Genomic DNA, 15676 nt, shown 5'->3' with positions numbered 1-15676 from the left:
TGAGGTCCATTTTTCCAGGCACTGCAGGAAACACTTCTACTGCAGCTGCCGGATGTCCTTGCAGGACAACCTGAGTATGATCCTGCTGCGCTGCTAATAGGCTGACTACTTCCTCCATTTTGTAGCTTCTCTTTTATTCCTCCTTTTTCAGAGGGGTACTCTGCAGATCCTAAACAAGCCCCCACATGTGGCAACCTTGCCAAGCCTAACATGCCCCCTTGTGGCCAGACATAGAATTGTGGCAGCTGTACCTCTGTTTCCCTAAAACACTCCTTTGGCCTACTCTGGCAGCAGAAGTGACCTGGCCTTCTGGCCAGACCACTTTACAGTGATCAGAGTCCTTTATCAAAAGTCCAACAAGTAAATGTATTCAAAGAAAATCTTCAGCCCAGCTGGGCTCAGCAGGCAGGCGTGCCTCTGTTTTTGCTGCTGCTCCTCCTCCTCCTTGTCCTCCTCCCTGGTTCAATCAATCCTCCAATCTAGGGGCTGCACATTCCTCCCCTTATTCAGGGTTTCTCCTGGGCTTCAGCCCATCAGGGCCTTTGTTCAGGAGCTTCCAGCCTCCTAGAGAAGACTTTCTCCTGTCTCGACCTTCTTTTCAGGTTTCTTCCCAGAGAGATGACACTTCCCACTTTCTCTCCTCCCCAACTGACTTCACACAGCTCTTTATAGAGACAAACTCTCCTCTCCCACCCCCTCGGGCTTTATTTCTAATTAGTCTTGACTCGCCCTCCAGGTGCACCCAAGCTGGTTAATCTGTGTGGGGTAAACACCCCATCACACCACTCCTACTTTTTTTTAATTGAGTAGCCATCAAGTTGATGCTGTCCCTTCAATGACAGTTTATATGTTTGACAAGTTTACTGACTCAAACTGATGTTAATACAATTGTTTAGGTACAGTAATATGTTTCAATACCAGAAAAAGGCTAGTTTCATTAAAGGAGTACATTTATGAAACGTTTGAATAAAACAGACCAGTGACTAAGGGTATGTCTACACTGGCAAGTTTTTGCGCCACAAGTTATGCCACTTTTATTAAAATGCTGGAATTAAACTGCTGTTGTGTGTCCACACTGTGCTCCTTGTGATGCTGGAGCGCATCTACATTAGCAGCTCTTGCAACGGCAAAGACGGCAGTGCATTGTGGTAGCTATTCCACTGTGCAACTGGCTGCAGGATGCTTTGGGATGATACCCCATGGGGCAGGCTCAGCGTCACATGATGCAGGTTTCCCAATCCCATTGTTCCATGGGCATCCTACGACATTGCAAGCTGCTTTTCAACTGAAGGGGGGGGGGAAAGCGTGTCTGAATGGAGAAGGGGAGAGAGTGTGTTTTGTGGGACAGAGAGTTTGTCAGCATGCTGTCTTACAAGTTCAGACAGCGGCAGGAAGCAACAGGCCCTGAGGCAGGGGAAGGGGGAAACCCTGACATCAGCCCTTGCCTCCCTCCCTAGGCTCTCTGCACAGCAATCTGTCTCTCTCACACACACACCCCCCCCTGCCTTTGTGTTTAACAGCAGGAGCATTCCACATTAATGATTTGCCTTGTGTCCTGGAGCAGATCAGCACAGCGTACAAGAGCTGTCAGAAACGGTGCTTTGAAAGGGGAGGGGCGCATGTCTCCAGGGCAGCCAAGTTCAAAACAATGAGCAGAGTGATCACTTAAGGCATTATGGGACAGTTCTGGAGGCCAATTACAGCAAAGAAAGTAATCAACCATCTACACTGGCAATAGAGCGCTGGAGCCTCTGCACAAATAGCCTTACGACTCTCGTCAACGTGGGTTTTTTGCAGCGCTGTAACTGAGGAGTTTCAGCGCAAAGTGGCTTGGCAGTGTGTACACGTCTGCAGTTTGAGCACAAAAAGCTGCTTTACAGCACAGAAACTTGCCAGTGTAGACAAGCCCTAACTGAAATAGGTAAATTTATGATCTTTCTCATAAAACAGTAATTTATTTTTAAGACACTTAGAAGAACTGTGATGGAGCAGTGCACCACTTAAGACTGGAGAGTGACCCTCACTGAAACCATATATAAAGCCGCCAGGGGAAAGAAAGACAAGAAAAACCCAGTTGTGGGATGCATAACGCAGAGCTGGCTCTTTCCTTCCAGGCACCCAGGAGACCAAGCACCCTGACTTCAGAGCAGTAATTTTTTATGTATTTGTTATTAAACACACCATTCTGGGTTTCCTCTGGACCCAGAAGAAGCCAACAGTACTTCCTGGTAGACATCATTTTGGATCATGTGAGGGCTGCTATTTATATCACCGCAGACTACCATATGACTGGGTCATCATTGTAGCTTCCCAGTTAAATGAATGGGAAACTCCCAAATATTAGTTTGTTGGTTTAGTATTTTTTGTTCCAATTTGTTGTCTGTGTTTTCCTGGACACTCAGGATTAGTGTGGCCCCTTACTTACTCCTCTGTAGGGAAAATTGAAGTAGAAAATTGTTTTTCATAATTGACACTTTTTAAAAGGAAAAAGTATTAGAAAAAAATACAGCATGTAAAGGTGAAGAGGACTGACCGGCTGAAATCATGGGTGTGGTGGATCATGGGTGTGGTGGAGCCAGGGGCCTACATTAGACCTTGTCTAGATGAGAAAATTGGAACAGTTTAACTAAATCAGTGTGAAGCTAATTAAATTGCTTTAGCTAAACAGTTTAATCAGTTTCTAAACTGATTTGGCTATAGTTTTCTCATCTAGACAAGGTCTTAGGGCTTGTCTACACTGGCACTTTACAGAGCTGCAACTTTCTCACTCAGGGGTGTGAAAAAACACCTCCCTCCCCAAGCACTGCAAGTTTCAGCACTGTAAAGTGCTAGCGTAGACAGTGCACCAGCGCTGGAAGCTATGCTCCCAGCCCTGGTAGCTACTGACTTTGTGGTGGTGTTTTTTTTATAGCACTGGGAGAGTTCCCTCCCAGCGCTATGCCACGACTACACGAGCCACGTTAAAGTGCTGCCATGCCCCTAGACTTCAGATCAAGCCAGGACTTCTCATGCTATAAAACTGGGTGGGTGGAGATTTTCATGTAACTGCCATTTGTGTTTTTGACACTCTCTCCCTTGGTCTTTAGAAGGACAGATATAAATATTACCTGAATTTTGTTATCTTGACTTTCTAAGTCAAAGTAATTCACCTAATATGATACTTCAATATAAAGTCCCTATTTTTAAATATAGTGAACTTTGGCTTCTTTCTGCCTTTCTTCCCCTTGCTGATTTTAAACAAGTTAATGATCTACAATTTCTTACTTACAACCGCCACGTGGCAAGGATACCTGTTTGAATCACAACATTCCTTATCCCCTCTTCCCCAGACCTGTTAGGGCTCCTCAAGAGCCTACATGTGCCCTCATGCCTCCTACCTCAACATGGCATCATTTCTTTGTCTAAGGTGAGGAGATGACTGTGTTGCTCTATGGAGCAACAAGAATTGGGCACAGAGCGTTGCAAATTCTTTCAACACCACTGGGTTCTTTTACTAGGTATTGTTGACAGGCATTAAACATTAGTGTAATATACAGAACTAGGTCAGACCTGCAGAGTTATTGGGATAGCTGAAATGGCAGAAGGAAATTACACATTCCACAGTTCTTTTTAAAAACAGGCAATTAAGTTGCAGAACATGAAATGTAGGTAATTACAAATAAATAACTAGCTCATCCATTCAAAAACAGTTATACCTTAGGCTCAGGGTTCATTTCAGATGATCTGGTTCTTCTCTTTCACTTCTTGGTGCCTGAGCGGTTGCCTGTCTCTTGTGGGATATATTTTTGCCTTTCTTTCCATTCATCTCTACCTCTTTTACATCTTAACTTCTCTGTTTTTCCTCTTCCTTTGTCATTCTCTGTCCTCTTCTCTCTCCTTCCTTCCTACTTGATTTTTAGCCCTTTCCCATTCTTCTGCTACCTCTTACCATAGAATGTATCCGATAACGTGAGCTGTAGCTCATGAAAGCTTATGCTCAAATAAATTGGTTAGTCTCTAAGGTGCCACTAGTACTCCTTTTCTTTTTGCTCTTACCATTTTGGCTCTTTCCCTCACCTACATCATTTGCCAGACCTCCCTTGTCACATCCCACCACTTTGGTCTTTCTTCCCCACAAGCACTTCTACTATTACATTAACAACACATCTAGAGTATTATGTTAGAACTAGCCCTAATTACATCTAATAACACAGTCTAATGCTGGAACTACTGTGTATTACAACTTATGCATCATGTTGACTTGTGAGGGAAAAAAATTGCCTGATGTATCAGGACTGCACAACAAAAGAAGCCTGAAGTGAACTTTGTAGGTTAACAGAACTTTACAAATGAAGTTTCTAAATAGTGAAGACACCCTTCTAACAATTAAATATCTTACCTCCTTACAGGTTTTTGCATAGTTAAAAGCTTGAGATTGTCGATGAAACAGATTCCAAACAGAGCACGGTTGCCATGGTTTGGACAGCTGCGGCCTGTAAACAGGGCAAAGTGGCTTTCTTTTATATCGAGATGCTAGTTCATCAACATTCTTCAATCTTTCTTCCCATTTTCTCTTCATTTGTCCTAAAGCAGTCAGGAAATGAACCCTTAGTACTACATTAAAAATAACTAAATCAAAAGCATTTTGCATGCGCTTCAATTTCTCATATACCTGTGGGGTGATCTGCGTATTTGAGCATACTCTCTGTTTCATGACTAAGGGCAGCCTGTACTCCAAATCAACATGCAACTTAGCTGTGAAACTCCCGTTAATACTAAGTTCCCTGTGCTGGTTTGAGAATATATGAGAACATCAATTGTATCAAGAATCAAGTTATAAATGGACAGGCCTATTTTATTATCCACACAACAGAAACCATTTAGAATAGGGGAAAATCTCAGGGTAACAAATGATATTTTGTTCATAGAATAGTATTTAATAATGCTTATATTTTCAAAATAATGTACAAATTTATATTAATTCATTCTCACACCATCCTGTGGAGGTAGATAAATATCATACCTATTTTATAGATGAGGAAATCAACCAAGAGAAGTTAAATGACTTATTTTATCACAGCAAGTCAGTACCTGAGTGAGGATTAGATCTCAGTGGCTTCTAGCTCCCAGCCCTATGCCCACAAGGCCCCATTGCCACTCAAATAGATAAAGCAAGACAATTCAAAACCAAGGGGCATCTTCAGCCTATGACCCATATCAGCAATGGTTTCAACTGCTTAATAATCTCAATGCATGTTACTCTAATTTACTTATTCAATTATCTATGTTTTCACTGTCAGAATTTTCAGGACTTTGAAATAGTTAACTTACCAGTACGCAGAAAAGACATTTTGCCCAGCAGTGCTCACTATCATGCAACCTTCGGACTTCTAATCACATAAAGTACGCACATGGTAGGAACTCTGAAAATCAATGCACAGTCAAAAAACTACATTAAATTTCACATTAGCATCACTACAGACAAGTTCCAATTTAATAATTTTTGTTCAGGGAAATTCCTTCCCCCTCAAAATTCTTACAGATGGATAAGAGTTAAGATTCTTGGGAAGCAGAGAGAATGGGAGGAAGGGAATTGGGGAAGATGTTATTACAGAGGTTGTTCTGTTTAACCTACAAGACAAATCACCAGTACCACTATTCTGTTCCCCACCCTTTCTTGGATTATCCCCCACTGACCTCCTCCCACCTTTGTCTGACTCACAGCAATTTCTCAATGGCAACAGCTGTAGAATGAAACTGACTACTCATAGTAGAGAGACAAGGTGGGTGAGACAATATCTTTTATTGGATCAACTTCTGTTGGTGAGAGAGACAAGCTTTTGAGCCAAACAGATCTCTTCTTCAGGTCTGGGAAAGGAACTCTAGGCATCACAGCAAAATACAAGGTGCAGCAGATTGTTTAGCATGAATAGTTAGCACATATTGTAAAGGAACATTCAAGATAAGGTGGCTTGTTAACACCTCTGTTAAAAAGAGAGGGTTAGTGGGTTACAGACTGTTGTGCAGGTTTCCCTTTCCTATCATCCTCAAAGAAAACCTGCACAACAGGTTTTACTCCTTCTCATAACACAAGAACTAGGGGTCACTAAATGAAATAGTCAGCAGGTTTAAAACAAACAAAAGGAAGTATTTCTTCACACAATGCACAGTCAACCTGTGGAACTCTTTGCCAGAGAATGTTGTAAAGGTCAAGACTATAACAGGGTTCAAAAAAGTACTAGATACATTCATGGAGGATAGGTCCATCAATGGCTGTTAGCCAGGGTAGGCAGGAATGGTGTCCCTAGCCTCTGTTTGCCAGAAGCTGAGAATGGGCGACAGGGGATGGAGCACTTGATGATTATCTGTTCTGTTCATTCCCTCTGAAGCATCTGGCATTGGCCACTGTTGGAAGACAGGATACTGGGATACATGGACCTTTGGTCTGACCCAGTATGGCCATTTTTATGTAACACTTTCAAAATGTGAGCCTGGAAACGTAAATTCATTACTCTGCTAGACACCAAAAATCATGGACTGAACAGAGACACTGGATTTATGGCTTATTACAACAATCTGTAACCCACTAACCCCCTCTTTGTCTTATGACTGCAGTGGTGTTAATGGGCTACTCTACCTTGAATATCCCTTACAATATGTACTAATTATTTATGCTAAACAAACTGTTCCACCCCCTTGTATTTTGCTGTGATTCTTGGAGTTTCTTTCCTAGACCTGAAGACGACCTCTGTTTGGCTCAAAAGCTTGTCTCTCTCACCAACAGAAGTTGGTCTAATAAAAGATATTATCTCACCCACCTCGTCTCTCTAATATCCTGGGAGCGACATGGTTACAACTACACTGCATATACTCATAGTACTATAATCAATCATGTTAATTCTATTCATCCAGCAGGCATCACTAGAGAGAGTCACACAGTATACCTCATCCATCCAGTGGCCAAGCATGTTGCTTCCATAATGCTTCCCAGACCATGTTCGCCTGCTGAGTGAGGTAATTATCAAGATCCCAAATTAATAGGTACTGCCAATAGACCACCAGGGCAGCCCACTTCTTTCAACAAGTTATCAGTTTCCTCCTGCTCCCACTAGCCTCCTCAAGAAAGTACTTCCTCCACTTAACCCTTGTTCAGCAACACTAGCAAGAAATGCAGCTAACAAGTAAAACTATTTCCCCATGCTTATTTTCCCCCCATATTGTTACTCACACCTTGTCAACTGTTGGAAATGGGCCATCCTGATTATCAGTACAAAAGGTTTTTTCTCCTGCTGATAATAGCTCACCTTAATTAATCACTCTCGTTATAGTGTGTATGACAACATGACAACACCCATTTTTTCATGTTCTCTGTGTGTGTATATATATATATCTTCCTACTGTATTTTCCACTGCATGCATCCGATGAAGTGGGTTTTAGCCCACAAAAGCTTATGCTCAAATAAATTTGTTAGTGTCTAAGATGCCACAAGTACTCCTAATCAGTTTCATTTTGAAGTTGCTGGCACTGCTGTGGATGCACTGCATGCAGGAGTACAATTAGGATTCTCCTTGTTGGCATTCTCCCACGAGAAAGTGTTTTAAGAAGGGAAGGGAAGGGAAGGAGACTATGTGGAATTCCAACAATCCCACGCTCAATTTAACTTCCTGGTTAGCTCAGAAAATGACTTTTCAAAAACACATGCACACCGTAGATTTCTGAATATGCATAGAAACAGTTGCTTCTCAATTTCATCTGAAATGTCTCTCTTTTCTCCTGACCAGCTGCTCTTTCAAGAAGATCTCAAAGACTGCGAGAATCCTAAATCTTTTGCCACCCAAATAAATGGCTGCACTCTCCTCTTGGTGCATGATAATTTATTTTTTAGAGTCTGCAGATTTACATGCTTCCTGTTAAACTTTTTGCTTTTACTGGGAAACTCCCACTCCATTTTTATCACATCTTCCAAGGCAGAAATGGGGGGGAGGGGACTTTATTTCCTTCTTGGATAAGGATTAGAAATATTTCTCAGACATGATTTTAATTTCTTATTGTTTCGATCCATCTTTTAAGAATGTTCTTACTCATAACATGAAGATATTCAGTTGGAAGAAGTATCTCCTGAGAATTCATGTCACTTTCCTCTGACAAGGAGTCAGAAAATGAATCTAAGCACAGTGGAGACTTGATATTTTTGCATAGTATAGTCTTAAATTTTCTTTATTTTAGAATTAATGGAACAAAATTGACTAAAGCACTTAGAAATGGAGATTACTGCCATAGAACAAAAGGAGTACGTGTGGCACCTTAGAGACTACCAATTTATTTGAGCATAAGTACTCCTTTTCTTTTTGCGAATACAGACTAACACGGCTGTTACTCTGAAACCTGCCATAGAACAAGAGAAGACAGTAAACTCTGTTTGTATCATTATCGCATATGGAATTAGATCTTTGTAACTGGTTCAATAGTTACTTGAGAGTTTTTCATCATTCCCAAATAAAAGTACATCTGAACTCTTTTTAAACAGTTTTTTTAAAACCAGTTCAGGCTAATGTGCTTAAACAACAACTTCCCTGGCCTGTGTGGACCAGGAATAATGGTTTGATGGTAGAAAACATAGGTTGAAAAATGGTCATGCATGGTCCACAGTGACCAAGCAACCCATGTTTGAAACAGATTCAAATGTTTTTTCCTCCCCTTAATAGAATGCTCTATATTTGCTTCCTCCTCCAGTGCTAAATTTCATAACCTGATGGAAAGGAAAGAAAGGAAGTACTTTTTAAAAAACACATTGTAAATTACTGGAAATATTCTCACTTACCCCAGGCAATCCCTCTGAGCAACAGAGCCTACAACTCCTATAGGAGCAACATATTCTATGGAAAATCCTGGTTTCCAAAAGGAAACCTAAGGTCCTATTCAACATCCACCGACAACTGGGCCTTTTCTAGACAGGGGAGTTCCACCTAGTTCAAAAAACCCAAATACATGCAAATTATCTACTACTTACAGTTGCACTGGCTATGACAATGATAATTGGGTTTTTGGCTTTTTCCCTTCCTAACAGTAATAAACCTGATGGAGAAGAAAAACTCTGTGCTGTGGTGCATTTTAAATTATACCAGAAAAACCCATGAATTATACAAGTCATTAAACTTCTCTGGCAGAGGCATATTGGAATGACATCCATGGCTTGCAACAAAGCCAGGATATTCTCTAGAAACAAGAGTAAGCTCTTCATAATGGAGGGCCTGATTCTGAAAATCCTCACACATGAAGGTAGTCTGACTGAAGTCAAGATGTTTACATTCATGAGTAAGTTTTACTCACGTGGGCAATGATTTACCCACGTGGATTGTTTTGCCAACTCTTGTGATACTTCAAGTTATTCTTAAAACCTCAGCTCCTGGAGTCACGAGAATCTTGGCTTTCATTTTTTTAAAATAGATGTTTAGACCTCATAGTTGCAGAGAAAGGCTGGAAAACATTAACCCTGATAGCTCAAAAAACAGAAGGCAAATAAAACTCTCTTTTTTATCTCATGATTTTAAAGCCACTCCTTATGATTTTTGGGGGCCTGCCTCAAGATTTTTGAACACTTTTTAGGGTTGGCAATACTGATATTAGCAGGAACTCAGATTGTAAACACCTATGGATAGGAACTCAGTCTTCCCATTTATCTGCTATGCACACCTTTGGAATGATGAAAAATATAATTATTCCTGATTTGTTCCATTGACATCTCTAGATCTGCTTCCAGTTCACAACCCAATTGTGGAGATTAGTAGATGATTGCTAGAGAAAACCAATTGCCTGCCCTTCTAGCCAAATGAAGAGTGGCAAATGTTTGCCTTGTGCTCATATAGAACAGAGAAATTTGGGACAGAACAGTTTCCAGAAGGAAGGAAGGAAAGATTCTAGGAATGTAGATGCAGTAGTAGAGAACTCATATCTTAAAGCCACAAAATACAAAGTAGTTTGATAATTTGATCTATTATGAAAGCTCAGAACTTTTTTTTTTTTTTAAATCAGGCCACTTACCTTGATCAATTAATGGAAAGTTGGGGGAAACCACAACTAAGGGCTTGTCTACACTTAAGATGCTGCAACAGGGCAGGTGCATCACCGTAAGACTTCAGGAGGACACTACCTACTAGACATATGTACTCCACCTCCCCAAGAGGCAGTAGCTAAATTGATGGGAGAATTCTCTCATCCACCTAGCACTGTCTATACCCAGGGTTAGGTAAGTTTAACTGCGTCGCCCATGGGGTGTGGATTTTTCACACCCCAGAGAAACATAGTGATACATTCCTAGTGTAGACCATGCCTAATTAACTGAGTTTGGAATTCACCATAAACTGTAAACTGGTTGTTACTTTGAAGTAGTCACTTGATAAAGATGATGTGTAGATAATGTGGTTTCCAGTAGACAGAAGGGACTAAATTTAATCTCTCACACTTGTTGCTGAGTCACGCTATGAAGTATAAGTTTTCAGCCGGAAACAACCTGTCAGTTTTCAGGCTCAGTACATCTAAGCAGTGGGAGATAAAACACATCATGAAGTGAAAACCCCACACTACTATATTTGGACATATACATATTTACTTAAATTTATAGAAACCAGCCAAGGTGCTCGTCTCGCACTCCAGGTACCCCTAACTATTATTTAAGATCATAATCAATACAAACAGAGCGGAAAGTAGCAATCCCACAAAATATAACAATAACTAAATAAACTGAAAATAAAGAAGTACCCCGGCCTCTTAAAACATCACTTCTCAAGTAGCACACAATATAAAAAAAAAAAATTATCTCAGTGCTGAACACGGTTTGACCTAGTCTACATTCGTGGCTAAATTTTATCTTAATTAATTAGGTCCTGTCTGAACTACATAAATTACCACTTTCAGTTTAGAGAGACAAGGTGGATGAGGTAATCTTTTATTGGACCAACTTCTGGTGGTGAGAGAGACAAGCTCTTCGCATAAGCATTTAACATGTTTCAAAGGACCATTCAATATGAAGTGGCCCATTATCACCCGTCCAGTCACAGGGAGAAAAGGAAGGGTGAGGGAAAGAGAGAGAGAGAGTGTGTGGGTGAGTTACAGATTGTTGTAATAAGCCATAAATCCAGTGGCTCTATTTAGTCCATGCTTTTTCGTGTCTTGAATGGCCCCTTGAAATGCGTTAACTATTTATCCCAAGTTTCAGAGTAGCAGCCGTGTTAGTCTGTATTCGCAAAAAGGAAAGGAGGACTTGTGGCACCTTAGAGACGAACAAATTTATTTGAGCATAAGCTTTCGTGAGCTACAGCTATAGCTCACGAAAGCTTATGCTCAAATAAATTTGTTCGTCTCTAAGGTGCCACAAGTCCTCCTTTCCTTTTTATTTATCCCAAACAATTTGTCCACCTTGTATTTAGCAATGACACTGAGACCTAGTCTACACTAGAACTGCTACAGCGGCACAGCTGTACAGATGGAGCTGTGCCGCTGTGGCACTGCTAATGCAGACGCTCTATGCTGATGGGAGATTTCTCCCCCGTGAGAATAATTACTCCACCTCCCTGAGTGGCAGTAGCTAAATTGGTGGGGGAGACACTCCCACCGACGTAGCACTGTCCACACTGGTGCTTAGATCGGTGTAACTTACATCTCTCAGAGGGGTGTCTTTCCCGTGCCCTTGAGCGACTTAAATTATATCAAAGTAAGCACTAGTGTGTACCATCCCTATGGTACACACTACAGCCTATGTCAGCATAATTTATGTTGCTCGGGGTGTGAATAAACCACCTCCCTGAGTGACATAAGTTACACCAACTTAGGCATTCACGTGCACAGCGCTGCTGGCGTGAGAGCTTCTTCCACTACATAACTTCTGTCGTTAACAGAGGTGGGTTTTTTTATGCCAGTATAGAACATCTTCACCAGAAGTGCTGCAGTGGCACAGCTGCACTGATAAGCTGTGCTGCTGCAGCTCTGTCTGTACAGACATGGCCTACGAGTTCATTGCCGAGACCTGAAAAAGAACTCCGTGTAAGCTTGAAAGCCTATCCTCTCACCAACAGTAGCTGGTCCAATAAAGATATTACCTCACCCACCTTGTTACTCTAATATCCTGGGACCAACATGGCTACAACACCACTGCATATATGTTTAGTTTAAATATTTATAAAACATGACTGTTGCCAAATCATGCTAGAAAATGCTCAGGAATTATGTTTAGCTTATGCAATCTTATTTACACTAACAAACTAAGGACCTGTAATTTACCAGCAGTGCAGTGCTGGTGATAGCAACAGCAGTATTGCCAGTTCCATACATAAAATCATGAAACAGTCTTAAAAACTATGATTTTATATATACATATGTGGATAGACAGATAGATAGATGGGATTTTTTTTTATTTGCCCTCTAGTTTTTAAGCCTTTAGGGTACATTTGGATCATACTTTCAGGTTGTGTCTGCAACCCCGTGGACCAGAAACTTGCCTTTTATTTTAATGAAAGCTGAAATTCTCACATAATCCCATGACTCCATGAGCTGGGACTTTAAGAAAAACACCAAATATCACAAGACTAGCTATAAAATCCCAAGAGCTGGCTTCAAGCTGTCACAGAGACAGGGCTCAGACATTAACATGGTCATTTATCCCAAACTTGTGAGCCCTGTCTACATTATGGCATCCACCATCAGAGAATTTCAGCTATGACATTTACTAGCACAGATATAGCCAAAGAGGCTGCTGGGAAAAAAACCTATATGATAGGAAATTAACCTGTTGCTGAAAACAGTTCTCAGCAATGTACACCTGAGCCTCATCTACACTGGAGAATTGTGTGTTTAAAGTGTTAGTACTGGACCATGTGTAGCTGCCATGTTAGAGATCACTATCTGTATCTCACCATCAACCCTATTTCACTTAGATTTATCCCCACATTTTACACATGCAGTTGTATAGTAAAGAGGGACAAACACATTGCCACCAGGGAAATTATTTCATAGCTCCCAGCAGGACTGATGCATGCAGTGGATTGTGAAGGGCGTGACTGGTTCACTGCATGAGGCAATAGGGGGAGGACCAACGGTACTGTGCTGGGGGAGTGTCGTAAAATTTGTACCTGGCACAATTTGCTACTGGTAGCACATACTGACATACAACATGCCCTCTCACAATTTGCTAACCATCACCCTTTCTCTATTTCCTTGTCAGGGTAGCTGTCTCCCTGTCATAGGAGCTGTCGCTCTCCTCTTTCTCCATTCACTGGTCCAGAGTAGCAAACTCTGACAGAGGGTGATCTCCTTTCCTCATCCTCTAGACCGGGGTGAGGAAACTATGGCCCACGATCTGGCCTGCCAGCCGTTTTGAGCCGGCCCTCGAGCTCCCACTGGAGAGTGGGGTCTGGGGCTTGATTCGCTCCAGCACTCCAACCAAGGCGCAGGGTTGCGGGCCACTCCACACTGCTCCTGGAAGTAGCGGCATGGCCCCGCTTCGGCTCCTATGTGTAGGGGCAGCCAGGGATGCTGCCAGGCATTCAGCCCCCGCCCCAAGTGCCGCCCCTAAGGCTCCCATTGGCCGGGAACTGCGGCCAATGGGAGCTGCAGGAGAAGGCACCTGTGGACAGAGCAGCATGCAGAGCAGCCTGGCTGCGGCTCTGCGTAGGAGCCAGAGTGGGGACATGGCCGCTGTTTCTGGGAGCCGCTTAAGGTAAGCGCTGCCCAGACCCTGCACCCCGAGCCCCTTCCCACGCCCCAACCTCGATACCTCTCCTGCCCTCCAAACCCCTCAGCCCCACCCCGGAGCCTGCACCCCAACCCCATGCCCTGATCCCACTCCCACATTCCAAACCCTTCAGTCCCAGCCCAGAGCACCCTCCTACACCCCAAACTCCTCATTCCCAACCCCATCCCAGAGCCCTCACCCAATTCTCCCACCCCAGCCAGGAGCCCCTAGAACTCCTCATTTCTGGCCCCACCCTGGAGCCCTCACCCACTCCCACACCCCAACCCCAATTTTGGGAGCATTCATGGACCACCATATAATTTCTATTCCCAGATGTGACGCTCAGGCCCAAAAGTTTGCCCACCCCTGCTCTAGACCAGTGGTTCTCAAACTGTGGGTTGCAATCCCATTTTAATGGGGTCACCAGGGCTGGTGTTAGACTTGCTGAGGCCAAAGCCTAAACCCAAACCCCACCTCCCAGGGCCAAAGGCCCAGGGCTTTGGCTCTGGGCAGCAGGGCTGAGGTTTTAGGCCCCCCATTTGGTGCTAATGGGCTTTGGCCCCCCACCGAGGGCAACAGGGCTTGGGCTTTGGCCCTCCCACCTGGAGCGGTGGGGCTCGGACATGCTCAGGCTTCGGTCCCCCCTCCTGGGGTCATGCAGTAATTTTTTTTTGTCAGAAGGGGCTCACGGTGCAATGAAGTTTGAGAACCCCTGCTCTAGACCTGATGCCAGTTTTGAATTCAGTTTGACTAAACTCTGTCCCTCAACGCTCACAACAGCTACCGGGAATGGTGCAGTAGCAGTGTTGCCATTGTAAGAAGATATGAGGCAGGTCTACAAAACTGTGCAATCGTTTGTGTTGTGTTCCAGATTTGAATCCCAGCATTTATCCACATGCTCTCCAACTGCCATTAATGGTGTTCAATGTCACTGTATTAAATGGTTGAGGGATTAGTAGGAGCAGATTGGCGGATCTGTCACTGCAATACGAGGAGAGGTACATGTGTACATAGAATGGATCACTTGAAGATTACCTGTTCTGTTCATTCCCTCTGGGGCACTTGGCACTGGCCAGTGTCAGAAGACAGGATACTGTGCTAGATGGACCTTTGGTCTGACCCAGTATGGCCATTCTTATCAATTAGCCTGCAGAACTCAGTACTCGAAGTATATGTCAATAAAGATGCACAAGGTTCTCTTCTTGCTATGGGGACTATGAGCAGGCTGATGGCATAGAGAACAGTGGCTTCCAGGACTTTGTGAGGGGTAAGTGAAGGTCATGTCTCACAAGGAACCCTCGGGGAAGGCAGAAGGGGTAGTTTTGATTTTGCAAATCAGGGGTGGTTTGTATGGAGTAGGCTTAGTTTTTGAGTGTAAGCCAGCTGTAGGTAGCTTCTGTTTGCTACAGACAGCTGACTTAAATCCGAATTTCACTGGAGCAAAAATAAATGGAGTGAAACTACATTTACAGTGGATTACAGGAAACAAAGTATTACAGAGGCAATCAGCGCACCAGCTAAAAGAAATTTGTGAGCTGCTATGAAGTTCTATGTGAAATATGAAGCAGACGTTACGCCTACATAAATTGATAAGGAATTCTTTTAGCACCAAAAACAGGTATGATGCGTGTGAAGAGTTTTCGGACGGTGGGTGTGAAATAGTTCACTGAATCAAGTCTCCTCTACAGCTCGAGATAGCAATTCAGCTTAAAAAACAACCAACCAACTGCTGAGCCTGGGGCTACCTGCACCTTCAAGAACACCACTGGCGGGAGGCGCTGCGGAGAGGTTCCAGCCTGCGAGCCACTCACACCCTGTTTTGGCCACCACGACAGCCCGCTCACTCAGCTTGGGGTCACTTTTAGCGCCGCTGCTCCTTCCCGGCCCAGTCTGGCCGCACGTCTCCCCCTTTCTTAGCCCCACCTCCTGCCCCTGGGCTCGGGTTTTGGCGGCCTTTCTCCTTCCTCTCC

General features: G+C 43.2%; 1 protein-coding gene across 8 annotated transcripts in view; it reads right to left on the bottom strand.

Moving 5' to 3' along the window:
• PRIMPOL (primase and DNA directed polymerase) overlaps positions 1-15676 on the bottom strand; it is a 42395-nt gene that overhangs the window by 25876 nt on the left and 843 nt on the right. For 5 of the 8 annotated variants that reach the window (XM_043546050.1, XM_037897614.2, XM_037897611.2 and 2 more), the window contains exons 2-3: positions 5311-5402; positions 4379-4563 (exon numbers count right to left, since the gene is read on the bottom strand). In XM_043546050.1, the coding sequence (XP_043401985.1) occupies positions 4379-4563; positions 5311-5329 (204 nt within the window). In that variant the 5' untranslated portion in view covers positions 5330-5402. Of the gene's footprint in view, positions 1-4378; positions 4564-5310; positions 5403-10021; positions 10532-15457; positions 15573-15676 lie in introns of those variants that run through there. The other 3 variants (XM_043546051.1, XM_043546049.1, XM_043546054.1) reach the window with 3 other exon arrangements.

Source organism: Chelonia mydas, chromosome 4, assembly GCF_015237465.2.
Source record: "Chelonia mydas isolate rCheMyd1 chromosome 4, rCheMyd1.pri.v2, whole genome shotgun sequence".
NCBI lineage: Eukaryota > Metazoa > Chordata > Testudines > Cheloniidae > Chelonia > Chelonia mydas.
Note: the sequence above shows the minus strand (reverse complement) of the source record. Positions and strands in the feature narration are given on the sequence as shown.